General features: G+C 43.5%; 1 protein-coding gene across 1 annotated transcript in view; it reads right to left on the bottom strand.

Moving 5' to 3' along the window:
• The window catches only part of LOC132830596 (flotillin-2), a 95,703-nt gene that overhangs the window by 39,270 nt on the left and 42,242 nt on the right, over window positions 1-14,191 (bottom strand). Inside the window, exon 3 of the mRNA XM_060848444.1 lies at window positions 6,277-6,367. Within this exon, the coding sequence (XP_060704427.1) occupies window positions 6,277-6,367 (91 nt within the window). The remainder of the gene's footprint in view (window positions 1-6,276; window positions 6,368-14,191) is intronic.

Consider the following 14,191-nt stretch of genomic DNA (forward strand, 5'->3'; position numbering starts at 1 on the left):
ATATCAATTATCCGAATTTTGAATTATCCAAAGATGATCTCAAGGTCCCGATAGAAACATAACCTCAAAGATGTGTTTCCAACATTGATCACGTCTTTTGTTGGCAATAATTAAAAGTGAACCCGGCTCACTGAAATGCTGCCGAGAACAGTCCTGGACATCAATGGGAGCCCAGACACAGTCTCCAAATGACTGACTTCCCACCCCCTCCCCCCACACTTTCCCTAGAGTTCTACACAGGGGTGCATCCTGTGCACCCGCATGGGTCCCAGCTATGCCTGCCTCTTAGTAGGATATGTGGAACAGTCCATCTTCCGCAACTACACTGGCACCACCCCCCACCTTTTCCTCCGCTACATCGATGACTGTATCGGCGCTGCCTCGTGCTCCCACGAGGAGGTTGAACAGTTCATCAACTTTACTAACACCTTCCACCCCGACCTGAAATTCACCTGAACTGTCTCAGACTCCTCCCTCCCCTTCCTAGACCTTTCCATTTCTATCTCGGGCGACCGACTCAACACAGACATCTATTATAAACCGACTGACTCCCACAGCTACCTGGACTACACCTCCTCCCACCCTGCCCCCTGTAAAAACGCCATCCCATATTCCCAATTCCTTCGTCTCCGCCGCATCTGCTCCCAGGAGGACCAATTCCAACACTGCACAGCCCAGATGGCCTTCTTCTTCAAGGACCGCAGATTCCCCCCAGACATGATCGACGATGCCCTCCACCGCATCTCCTCCACTTCCCGCTCCTCCGCCCTTGAGCCCCGCTCCTCCAACCGCCACCAAGACAGAACCCCACTGGTTCTCACCTACCACCCCACCAACCTCCGCATACAGCGTATCATCCACCGCCATTTCCGCCACCTCCAAACGGACCCCACCACCAAGGATATATTTCCCTCCCCTCCCCTATCAGCGTTCCGCAAGGACCACTCCCTTCGTGACTCCCTCGTCAGATCCACACCCCCCACCAACCCAACCTCCACCCCCGGCACCTTCCCCTGCGACCGCAGGAAATGTAAAACTTGCGCTCACACCTCCACACTCACTTCCCTCCAAGGCCCCAAGGGATCCTTCCATATCCGCCACAAGTTCACCTGTACCTCCACACACATCATCTATTGCATCCGCTGCACCCGATGTGGCCTCCTCTATATTGGTGAGACAGGCCGCTTACTTGCGGAACGCTTCAGAGAACACCTCCGGGCCGCCCGAACCAACCAACCCAATCACCCCGTGGCTCAACACTTTAACTCCCCCTCCCACTCCACCGAGGACATGCAGGTCCTTGGACTCCTCCACCGGCAGAACACAACTACACGACGGCTGGAGGAGGAGCGCCTCATCTTCCGCCTGGGAACCCTCCAACCACAAGGTATGAATTCAGATTTCTCCAGTTTCCTTATTTCCCCTCCCCCCACCTTGTCTCAGTCGGTTCCCTCAACTCAGCACCGCCCTCCTAACCTGCAATCCTCTTCCTGACCTCTCCGCCCCCACCCCACTCCGGCCTATCACCCTCACCTTGACCTCCTTCCACCTATCCCACCTCCATCGCCCCTTCCCCAGTCCCTCCTCCCTACCTTTTATCTCAGCCTGCTTGGCTCTCTCTCTCTTATTCCTGATGAAGGGCTTATGCTCAAAACGTCGAATTCTCTATTCCTGAGATGCTGCCTGGCCTGCTGTGCTTTGACCAGCAACACATTTGCAGGTGCATCCTAAACCCTACCTTTCCCAGATAATCTCTCCAACATTGTCCTGTACAGGGGGAAGGCAGAACCTGTCAAAATGTTGCAGTAAAAAGTTGTGTGCGTGTGTGCTTTCTTGTGCATGCACGTGCGCACTATTTGGAGACTCATCCACCAAAAGACAGCAGTCTTACTGTTGGTGTCCGGTCCAGCTGCCCAGGGCAGAGGGGTCAGACCTGCTGTGGCGAGTGGTTTGGGGGGGGGGGGGGGTCAGACGGTGAGTGGGGTGTTGGTGTTGGATGGGTTGCGATAGTTGGGGGCAGTGTTGGATGGGGTTGCGGGGCTGGCAAGGGTGGGGGAGGTTTTGGATGGGATGGGCAGACTTGCATGTGGTGTGCTGCTGCCTCATCTCCTGAACGGGGAGCAGACATAACAGAAAACTCCGAGCCCCAGAGGAAAAGCATTAAGTTAATTAACCGAATAATCAATTATCCGAACAAAAACAGTGCCCGCTCATCTCGCTTGGATAATGGAGATTCCTCTGTAGTACTGCGATGGATCATTGCTTCTAGCTGTTCACCTGTCCTTTTCAAATTGTCCTGTTCCCGCTCAGAGACATCCTTAAATCTGATACCAGGGAGGCTACAGACTATCCTGGAGTGTCACCCATAGCCAAAGAAACAGCTATCTGAAGGAGAGGTGATAGCTTAGTAGTGTTATCACTGGATTGTTAGTTCAGAGTCCCAGCTAATGTTCTGGGGACCCCGGGTTCAAATCCTGTCATGGCAAATGGCGGAATTCAAATTCAATAAAAATCTGGAATTAAGAATCTAATGATAACCAATAATCCATAGTCAATTGTCAGAAAAACTCACCTGGTTCACGACTGTCCTTTAGGAAAGAAATCTGCCATCCTCACCTAGTTTGGCCTACATGTGACTCCAGACCCACAACAAGTGGTTGAATCTTCTATGCCCTCTGGGCAAATGGGTTGGTAATAAATGCTGGCCTAGCCAGAGACACCTTCATCCCATGAACAAATTAAAAAAAAAACTGTGCCTCTGTCTATGGAGTCCTCTGTTACTATAGCTCGCCTTCACTTTGACCCTCCCTACTGTACAACACAGCCAGTCACAGGGCCACTGATATGGCTGCTGCTGTCGCTTTCCCCAAAAAGGTCACTCCAACCCCAGGTTCACTGTGACTGAGCCCCCTCCTCAGGTATTTATCCTGTTGTTCACCTCCAGGGTCACTCTGACCCCGCTCCTCAGATATTTATCCTACTGTTTGCCCCCAAAGTCACTCTGACTGACGTCACTCTGCAGGTATTTATCCTGTTGTTCAGCCACAGGGTCACTCTTACTGAACCCCCCCCCCCCCATCTCAGGTACTTATCCTCCTGTTCTTCCCCAGGGTCACTGACTGACCCCCATCCTCGGGTATTTATCCTACTGTTCACACCCAGGTCATTGTGACTGACGCCACTCAAGTATTCACATTGCTGTCCTTTTTTTTAAAAATCCTATGTAACCCTCAAGCTCCTTAGTCAGAATGCTTGACCTTGACAGTTTGGGCACCTCAAAAGAACATAGAATTATTATATGGCTTATGGCAACTATATGTAATAATGTAATAAGACTTCCCACTGCCTACATGCAGTCATACCTTTGAATGTATTTCCCAATCAATTACAGACAACTTGTGCCCCATGTTTTCCCTTATTCAAGTGTAACCCACTTTTCAGACTGTCTTTGAACATGAAAAAGTTCAATGTAAAATTCTATCATATTATGGTCACTCATCTCATCAGGCTATATCAATTCAGGAACGTATCCAAGTTGAGCTCATTGCTGTCCTCACCTTTCCAGCACAGTCACTGTAGCAATGGGCCAGCGGGAAGTTCTTGCTGATTTCTCGCCTCTTTCTAACCTACTCATCTGAAGGCCAATAGTCTATCCTGTTAGGTTCAAATCAAAAGCATGAGGGAAAAAAAAATGAAAATTATACATACTTCGACTAAATTAAGAAAAGCAAATTTGCAAATAATTTTAAATAATGAATTCTGAAATAAAAAGATGGGATCAGTACCCCCTTTAGACAATATATTAACCTGGTTTTCTTCTAGCCTGCACAACTCAGTACCACAGCTAGTCTTTTCCTCTACTGTTTTATTTATATAAAAACCTTAAAAAGTTCTTTAATGATGACAGTATCTAGGTCAAGGGAGGCTGAACAAGTAAAAAGGGATGACTGCAGGTAGGCTTCACAGTCCAACGTGATGCACACTTTTCAGCTGTTTGAGACAGGTTTTTAAAAACCATCAAGCTCTGAAACGAGTGCCGATGTTAAATTCCACTCATAAATCAAAGCCTTGGCATCACGACCATTTGGAGCAAGTGTCTCACCCTCTGCTCCAGATTAGAGATCTCTTCAGGCCCAGCACAAAACAGCCAAGCTTCATCCAAACTTGACACCACATATCACTGTCCCTTCATTTGAATTCTATCACAGGGAGGTTTTATTCTGTTCTAGCCTGAAGCTTTGAATGTGCAAATGGAATAAAGGAAAAGTTAGCAGGGGAATAAACTCTACAAAGGAAATTCCTTTTACTGCAAAATCTTCAAAAGATTCAAGTGAAGTCACACCAGAAGTAACCTGATCGCCAATATACAATTATGCAAACACTAAATCAAAATAAAAAGCAATCTAGTTAATATTCGGCAGACACCATCTCTAAATTATAAATTCCATACGCAGCAATTTTCTAAATTACTTATAACAACTGCCAGGACAGAGAATCAAATTTTGCCACTCCACTAACGTTATCTCAGCCATGTATCAGTAGGACTGAAAGCATTTCTTATTAGTTTCTAGGCTGCTAGTTTGGCCAGGGGTCAATCCTGGACTCTCTCTTTCTCAGCTGCACTGCCCCTTGGCCACATGGGGTCATTTTGTACAAACACACCCAGTGAGACCTTTCCACCATCTCTGATCCAGTCTTCAAATTAGCAGCAATTTCCAGAGTCTTCCGTTTGTGCCTACCCTGCATATTGATCTCACTCCCTCTTCCCAGACACTATCTCCAGCTGAACGACTTGGAACTTGGTGTTCTTAATGGAACTGTGCTTCAAAACCCTATAGCCTCTACATCATCAAAGGCTGCTGTGACAATACCCATCCCAGCCCAACTATCAACAAAACTCAGATTCCAGACCTTTATTAGCTCCTGATTCAACAATTCCAATGCTTTCCTAGCTGGTCTCTCATTGTCCTCACCAACCCAAGGATAGTAAATGTACAGCAGGACTTTGATACTTTTGCAAATTATACCACTATGAAGAAAAGAGCTCAATGAATGCTGATGGGTTGCATGCTTCAATGAATGAAACTCCAAATGTAACCGTATGCACATCTAGGAACACGTGAGAACTCTGCCAAACTGTATCCAAGTTTATGGGACTTGAATATATGTTGTGCTCTAGGAGAAAGTGAGGACTGCAGATGCTGGAGATCAGAGCTGAAAATGTGTTGCTGGAAAAGCGCAGGTCAGGCAGCATCCAAGGAGCAGGAGAATCGACATTTCGGGCATAAGCCCTTCTTCATCAGGAATATGTTGTGCTCTAGGAAGGCAGTGCTTGCACTAACCAGTCATCTTTACAAGGTTTAGGATAACTTGTATGGTTTTGTAGGTTGTGCCTCCATTTGTAAAACAGAGGAACCAACATGCTTTTGGAATTTTAAAAATGTATCTGTGCTCAAGGAACTTCATTAGCATTAAGTTCAAGGCTCCCAGATTTCACTTATTTGTCAAAAATGCCAAGTGAATTCTCAAGTAGTTTGTTGGAAGTTACAGAGCACTTCGGTACATTGTGTACTGCAAAGGGCTGGTTGTCCCAATGGGTGACACTAAGAACTCCGGATGCTTGCGACTTCCCATGCTGTGTGGGCTCAGACCAGGGAGAATGCCATTCATTGGAAGATCATGCAGTTCCACTTAACCAGTTGAGGCGGAATAGGAATAGTCAACAAAAAAAAACGAAACTTAAAAAATTGAACAACAGTCACCAAAGCCTGAAAAGTTAATTGAACGTTACAGAAAATGTTCCCACTGTTTCAAAGTGAACAAACAGCTCACCATTAATATTCAGGGGTGGAAAATTGTATGTGTGCAAGATTTCACATCAAATTCTTTGGGACCTTTTCGTCCACAAATGCACAATTTTGTTGGTGAAACCCCAGGACTGTCTGAGGGAACTTTCCATGGATCTGCTTTATGTCACCACAAGCTTCAACGCTCTCACAGTGGGGCTCAGTGAGGAAAGAAAACATGAGATATGAATGGAGGGCCCTTGAACAATATAAACAACCGTGAGCCTGAATGCTATCACAGTCAGGTCCTAGCTAAACACATTTTCCACCCTTGAATGTTATTTATGCAAGAATTACAGAATAAGTGGCCTCCTACTGTTTTGTTAAGATAAGCAAAAGCATTAGTAAGTTTTTTGTGCCTTTTAACAGACTTAGGCTGCAAAGAGTTTTTAGAAATTAGATTACTCTTTGGGATTTTGGGGTTATTTACCTGAGCGACCCCTGTGACAGTTAGAGCTACCCCCTCTGCGGTCTCTACATCCTCACACTTGGGCTGAAGCGTCATAATCTCAAGGGACATCCTGTGAAAAACGCAAAACACTCGCCAATTCCAGGTCACATGACAGGCCTCAAGCCTCACTTGCTTCTTTCTCTCCAATCCTTCCACGGCTCACCTTTGACCCCAAGCAGAGGTACTGTACAGTGCTCAAAAAAAAGCCAAGCTAAATAATTAATATCAAAGAAAAATCATTGCATGGCTCAAGAGAGGCTTCCCATATGAGATTGTCGCAGTGTGGGTGATCCCACTTAGTTAGAACACCTCCTGGAGAAATTGTTTCATCATTTTATACAAGACAACATGTACAAGAAACAAGCTGTTTTAAGAACACACAAACGTAACTTATAATTCAGGCCACTCAATAATTCATTGCATTAAGTCAATTCCCATGGTGTGGTGAGGAAGAGTGCTACTCCACTCCAGAAAGGAGTTCAGTCTGTCATCACTGCAATCAATGCAGCTCACAATCAGGAGATATTAAGAACTCTGTTGAAATCTGGGAGTGCCCAATCAGTGCCCAGTAAAATGCTCATTCTGAAGGGCATGAGATATGTTCCTGTCCTTCTGACAGGGGCGATGGCAGGGATATACAAACATGTTTAATGTACAGCAAGTTTGTTCATTCTTTTGCTATATTTTAAATCAATCTGTCCCTTCTGACCTTTTTCTTCCCTCTTCATTTGGTTTAATCCATTTCCTTCTGTGCAATACCTACAGTGCTACAGGCCATGCCACTTGGCCGTGATGCTAAGGGAATAAAGCGGTGAAGGTGCTGCAGTTGAGGTCAGCATTCAGTTGCTGCTGGGAACAGGAAGGAGGGAATGGGTTGAGAATAGTAGGAATGGTGAAGAGGAAGAGGGTAGAAAAAAAGACAATAAAAGAGCAAGGTTAAGTTCGAGTTACCTGTGCGACCCCTGTAACATATACAGGGACCCCCTCAATGGTTTCTATATCCTCACACTGACAGACGACGGTCATGATCTCCAGAGGTAGTCTATGCAGCAGGTATGGGAGTGGGTGGGGGGAAGGAGGTGGGACAGCACATATTCAGTCAGAGTATCCAACTCCCAGAGACATTAAGTAAATTATTTCATGTTGGTGGTTGAATTGATTGAACCCTTTGAGAACTACAATAGCACTTTGACAGCCAAACATTTCACTCATTTCTCCCCCCACACGCAGGAAGGGCTGTTTGCTTTTGATTTCCTGAATCTGCAGTTCAGTCTGCTGGAGAGGACAAGAGTTGATTTGTCAGCATTAGAGAGAGAATCAACTGTCTTGAGGTTTGGGGTACACTTCTACATCTCCATTTCCTAAAACTAAATTTGGAAGTGTCAAATATCAGTTTGAAAATCACTATGTACAGAGTGAGAAATATTTGACAGTTGCAATGTGCTTCCAGTTCGCAAAGGATTACTTACGTTGAAACGTAAGGCAAGCTGAAAGTTTTTGGATGGTATTTTGTTTAAAAAACACTGATATCAGAGTTGGAGAGAGGTCCGTTTTCTTGGAACCTGCCTGACTGAAGACAAGAAACTGTACGTCTGTGCTTACAGTGATCGCCCTAATTCAAACAAAGGGATACTAGAAACAGCCGGCGTTGAGTTCTGATGCCCTGTAAAACGTATGCAAGTAAAATACAAGCAAATCAGCCACATTTAAAATGACAGTCCATTACTATCAAGAAATAAAAATGAGAGTGAGTACATAACACACAATAATACATTATTAAACAAATGTAAGTGGTGTGAAGTCAGGAGTCATTTGAAAAAATAGCTGGAAAACACAGCTATGGAGACACCCAGACCCAGACCCACCTTGCTTCAAATTCCCGCCAGCTCCTTCCCAAAGATACTAGCTTTTACAAAATGCATTCGCTGACAAAGCAGACACTTATTGTCCATGCTTAATTGCCCTCGAGAAGGTGATGGTAAGTTTTAGTGGAGATGAAGGTGCAGTGAATAGATCTCCAATTCTGTATGGTATATGGCTTGGAGGGGAGTTGAGAGATAGTGGTGTTTCCAGACACTGCCTGACCATCTCTTCCATGGTGGTGATGGAAGCTGCAACTTGGAAGGTATTGACTGCAGTGCCTTCTGTCGATGGCTACACCACAGCCAGACCATTCAAAAAGACAAGCATAGGCTTGAGTCATGGCCTTCAGTTAGGGAGCTCCAGCTGTGAGGGTTGGTATAAAATTTGAGCCCAATCTCAAATTCCTGTGGAATCTTCCAGCAAACCTTTCGGAATCTCAAATCAAGGGAAAAGATCCTGAGTGGTAAACACCTCTTTCTCCAGAAGAATACAGAGCAATGCCTGGCGTCAGGTTCTAGCAGGAAGTAGTTAGGAAGGACATCTTTATACACAGAAGTACGTAAATCTGGAACACAGACCTTGAAGCATGCTGAGGAAACTGAAGTCAATTTTTTTTTAAATCAGAGATGGATAGACATTAGACAGGCAAGGGCAATGGATACCGAACCAAAGTGGATGTATTACAGATCATTCATGATCTAACTGAAAAAGACAGAAAATTGAGTGGCTGAATGGTCAGTTGTCCTTCCAAAGTAATACTTAATGTTATCAGCCACTTACATCAGGAAAAATATGTGCATAAAATTGAAAAAAGAAACACTTTTATTGGTCCCTTCTAGTGCTTATCCTCTGAGGTCATATTATCAAGCAGCCAAGGCATTTTCAGTTCCACCATCGATGACAGCCACAAGGTGGAAACTGACAGCAGGAGCACAGAGTACTATTCGAAACTCCTTCCTCCTACACGGGGATGGGTGGCACAGGGGTTACCTCTCCCTGTCAATGCTGGAAACTAACTGCATGTAAAGATCACAGGTGAGGTCTGTTTCCTGACAATGAATTGCACAGGGTCATGCAAGATGTTCTGCACTTAGATTTATTATTTCAATCTTATCAATGATGCAAAAGGTTGCAGCAAGAGTTACTGTTGCTACATTGCAGGATCTGACAGTTCACAGTTTTTCCCTCCTCTTGTGTAAACTCCCAGAGTGGAATGTGTTACCTGATACAAGAACCCTAAATAGCAATTCACAATGTGGTAACTGCAAACAAAAATACATCCAACAATTTAATACCTTGCAAAACTTTTTTTTTCAGTTCCCTCTAACCGCTACAGGCTGCATGCCTAGCAGTTTAACCCATGCCTTCACGCCCAGGATCCAGTTTCATCAGCACCCCCTCTGCTTTCTAGGAGAATGAATTGAATAAAACTCAATGCAGGCTGGGTCTGTAATTCTTCATGTAAACGGCTCATTGAAAATAACAGGGACATTTTTCTTTTGTCAAACAAGAAACCCTTCGATTCCAATAGATAACTAAAGTATTAGACCCTCCTTCCTTGTGTAAGGATCTCACCATAGATTCACGTTTTAGAAGTTCAGTCTTTCTAAGCCAGGAAACAATTCGCCGACTCAGTGGTTGCTGGGAATTTAGCGGAATGAATGCTGTCACGGATTTGGTTTCAAGCTTGGTGCTGTACGAAACCTCTGCCAGCAATTTAAAAAAAAACAATCTGAAACAACTCAAAAAGATTCTGAACAAAAGCAAGTTGAGAGCAAAACAGGAACCTAACCGACCCGAAACAAATAATTCTTTAACAATGTCAACACAGGACTTTGATGTCATTGACCAAAAGATCTCCTGGGGCGGTTCAACATCCATGACCAATACAAGCAAGGAATCAAGGGTTATCCAGTGTTATTTTACTGTCAATGGAAGCATTTATTCCTTGTTCCATGCTATACATCTCTGACTCTAAGGCCATATGATCACATTGAATGGAAAGACTTAACCAGAAGCAGTAACATGTATCGCTCCTGAATTACTCAGTTCCTTACCTTTATCTTTCTCTTCCCTATTTTAACTGTGACAATCAGCAAAGTCAGTGAGCTGCATAGATGCAGCATGCCTGATGGAAAAATAATACAATAAAAATGGGAGAACAGGGTAATAAAATGGATGAACTCTAAAAAAAATGTGTACATTCTGATGTCAGTGATAAACATTTCACCTGGGATCATGGGTGGCGGTTGACGTGAATAATGGGTTCAAATGCGGCCATTAAACAAGGATGGAAGCTGGCTAGATTTACAGTCATCAGAAGTACATTTGGATTTTAGTTCGCACCACAGCTTGCATCATTTTAGGTTACAGTGTGCAAGATTTTACATCATGTTTCGTTTATTTTTTTTAAAATGGCGTTTTCTTAGGTATTGAGTTCAGTGGGTGGAGCATTGTGTAACTGAAGTCAGTTGTACATTGCTGAAGTAGATGCAGTTATCTTTGCCAGCACTATTCTCAAGCTTCACACCACTTGACATTTTGATTCGATAAACAATGATTTTTGATTGGATTATAAAAATACAGTCACAATTGCATGCTGCAACAAGAATTATTATATAGCACTCAGTTTCAAAACTGAACTGAATTCACTTCTAGAGCAATAATCCCACAAAATACTCGATTTTTTCTGGGTGTCACAGCTGTCTTGTTCACTCCAGTTTTTTGGTGGATAGCAATGGCATCATTACAGTGAAGAATTTAAGCACTTTTAAAACATTAGCTACAAGAATAAGAGATAACATTCAGCAGTAACATCAGTCTATTTCATATCTGAAACTTAAAAATTCATTCAATACACATCTTTACCATTTCCAAGTTAGATTCCTTTTAGGAAATAACAGAAAATAAAATGAATAGTTGCAACAAAAAAGCTGCATTACATCACAAATTCCTTTGCTGGACAGATAACGTCTCCAATTATTGAGATCCTTATTCGTCTGGATTAATTGGAGAAATTTTTGAAAGGTTTACTCTGTTGAGTTTTCCAAGTTGGATGCATTTGTTCAGCCAACCTGCTCAATATTGATGGATGTTAGTTTGCTCCAGTATTTAATTGAACAAATAAACAAGGACAGCTCAGCAACCTACAGCCCTGATTGAAAATAGCTCCCTAATTGGGGAGCTGGTTATCCTAATCAAATTCTTAAATAGCTAACTCCATTAAAATAGCACTCGAGTTATTTCATTATTGGAAACATTGAAAGTTAGGCTTGCAAAAAATTCAAGGTTTTTTCTCCTTTTGATTTCAGAGTTCCCAAAAGGTTGTGGATTCTTCAGCACAAGAGTTATATGTCACTCCTTAGACAGCTCACCACAAATTGCAATTAGTGCTTTTCATTTCTCTTAGGAAACCATATGCCTGCATTGTGTCATCAAGGCACTTGATGACTGCACTGAGATTAAAGGAAGCTTTCAGATGGAACTGCAGCGTGTGTGTTAGTATTGAGCTCTTTAGCATAGTCAGGTGCAGCATAAAATCCCCTCCATGCTGCTCAAACACACTTCAGGCCTAAATCTCAGCTCTCCTCTAGCACTGACTTGCTGAGCTCCGTTTGTTTGATGGCTGGTTTACAATGCAGACTGATGCCAACAATGAGGGTTCAACTCCCACACCAGCTGAAGTTCCCACAAAGGTCTTGCCTTCATAAACTCCTCCCTTACCGAAGGTGTGGTGACTCTCAAATTAAACTCACTACCAGCTGACTGCCTCTAAATGAGAGGACCTCTGGTCCTCTGAGACGAAGGCAGCTTTATCTTTACTGTATCTCCACTCATTATGAACAAGTCAAAACAAGGCTGGCTTTTTATAGCCAAATAATGGGAATACGGGATTGGGTTTAAAACTGCCAAACTCAAATTTTACAGAGATTCTTGATGCTAGGTGGTTAGATTCAAGACGAGCTGCCTGGATTTGACCCTGTCCATTCACTGTTAGTATCTTTTCCCATGACTTACATTACCACTCAGTGCACAATTTTGGGAGCACACAGAAATTCAGCATCACTGCTGTGAATTAATTATGTACCCAAACACTAGGACAATGTGGGAATTTTGACAGAGTGGAGAAATGCCCATTCCTGCAGTGAACTACACCTTGCCCTCTCTGAATTACAATCTATGACTCATGAGGAAAACAGTGGTGAACAAGTCAGTGGAAAACCAGGAAACCTGCAAGCAGGAATCCTTTTGGCCCCACTCACACCAGCAGAGGATGAAAAGCAACTCAAAGAAAATGAGTAAACTTATAGGCAGTGTATTATCGCCATCAGTCTGTTTAGTGGTCTTGCGTTTACATATTTCAAGGCAGGAGAATAACTTCCATTCAAAATCCAACTTGCATTTCTCTGAACTGGGATAGCAATCTGACATGTATTCAAAAGGATAATACAGAATTCCTTTCATAGGTTTGTCTTTGATCAAGTGTTAATTGGACACGTCGGGAAAAGGGAGAGCCTCCTGAAATTGCATAGTCTGAAAATGGAAACACTGCTAATAAATACAAAGGCAATCAGTCACTGCTAACGAATGCAAATCATCTATAACCAAGCCAAGTTAAAAAAACTATGGCTTTTATACAAGAATACAAAAAGGTATCAGGTTGTGGAATCAAGAAACAAAAAGCAATTCAAAATTAACTAATTGATACACTTTATTCCCAGAGACTCCATCACTATGGTTCTGTCTTTTCCCAAGTTTGCTGGTTGGTTTTTCTTTCTAGCTCATGCTGTCCTGTCTGCAGCTCCCACCAGCTCCTTGGTGAAGGTTTGGCTTTGGAGTGTCAGGCTTGGCCTGCAGCTGATTCTACAGCTACTGCAGTCTCTGGAAAGCACTTACATTTCAGCTGCTACTGACTGCTTTCTTAAAGTGGTCAATTGACTTTACTTCAAAACAAAATTATTTCCGTTGGTTCTGGAACTTTAAGTGATGGAAGTGCCTGCATAGAACTCCAAGCTGCAATGCTACCACCTGGCATTTGCCCCAAATGTCAACGCTGGGTAATGTCTACCAGCTTCATGTATAGGACAGTGCAAGGTTGTTTGGAGGCTACTCACTGCCACCAATCTTTTGTCTGTACTGTTGTTAGGGCCTGTGATTAGTGGAAGACGATACACCCACTGGATGCACAGAAGGGGCACTTGTGTAAGATGCATGAAGTAATAACTATATGTGCTTCTCTTGGAAACTGTGTAAAATACATCTGCTGCCTACCAAGGCTACTGCTGTACTCCCTATCTCAACTCAAAAACTGCACATTATGTCAGCTGGGTGTAGCTAATGCAACTTCAATAACATGGTGCCACTATTTAAGGAGGGTGGTAAGGTCAAGCCAGGGAACTATAGACCGGTGAGCCTGACCTCGGTGGTGGACAAGTTGTTGGAGAGAATCTGGAGGTACAAAATGTACATGTATTTGGAAAGGCAAGGACTGATTAGGGATAGTCAACATGGCTTTGTGCGTGGGAAATCATGTCTCACTAACTTGATTGAGTTTTTTGAAGAAGTAACAAAGAGGATTAATGAGGGCAGAGCGGTAGATATGATCTATATGGACTTCAGTAAGGCGTTCAACAAGGTTCCCCATGGGAGACCGGTTAGCAAGGTTAGATCTCATGGAATACAGGGAGAACTCGCCATTTGGCTACAGAATTGGCTCAAAGGTAGAAGACAGAGGGTGGTGGAAGACTGGAAGCCTGTGACCAGTGAAGTGCCACAAGGATCGGTGCTGCGTTCACTAGTTTTCATCATTTACATAAATGATTTGGACACGAGTTTAAGATGTATAGTTAGCAGGTTTGCAGATGACACCAAAATTGGAGGTGGAGTGCACAGCGAAGAAGACCTCAGATTACAACAGGATCTGGACCAGATGGGCCAATGGGCTGAGAAGTGGCAGATGGAGTTTAATTCAAATAAATGTGAGGTGCTGCATTTTGAGAAAGCAAATCTTAGCAGGACTTATACACTTAAT

Source organism: Hemiscyllium ocellatum, chromosome 31, assembly GCF_020745735.1.
Source record: "Hemiscyllium ocellatum isolate sHemOce1 chromosome 31, sHemOce1.pat.X.cur, whole genome shotgun sequence".
In the NCBI taxonomy this organism is placed as follows: domain Eukaryota; kingdom Metazoa; phylum Chordata; class Chondrichthyes; order Orectolobiformes; family Hemiscylliidae; genus Hemiscyllium; species Hemiscyllium ocellatum.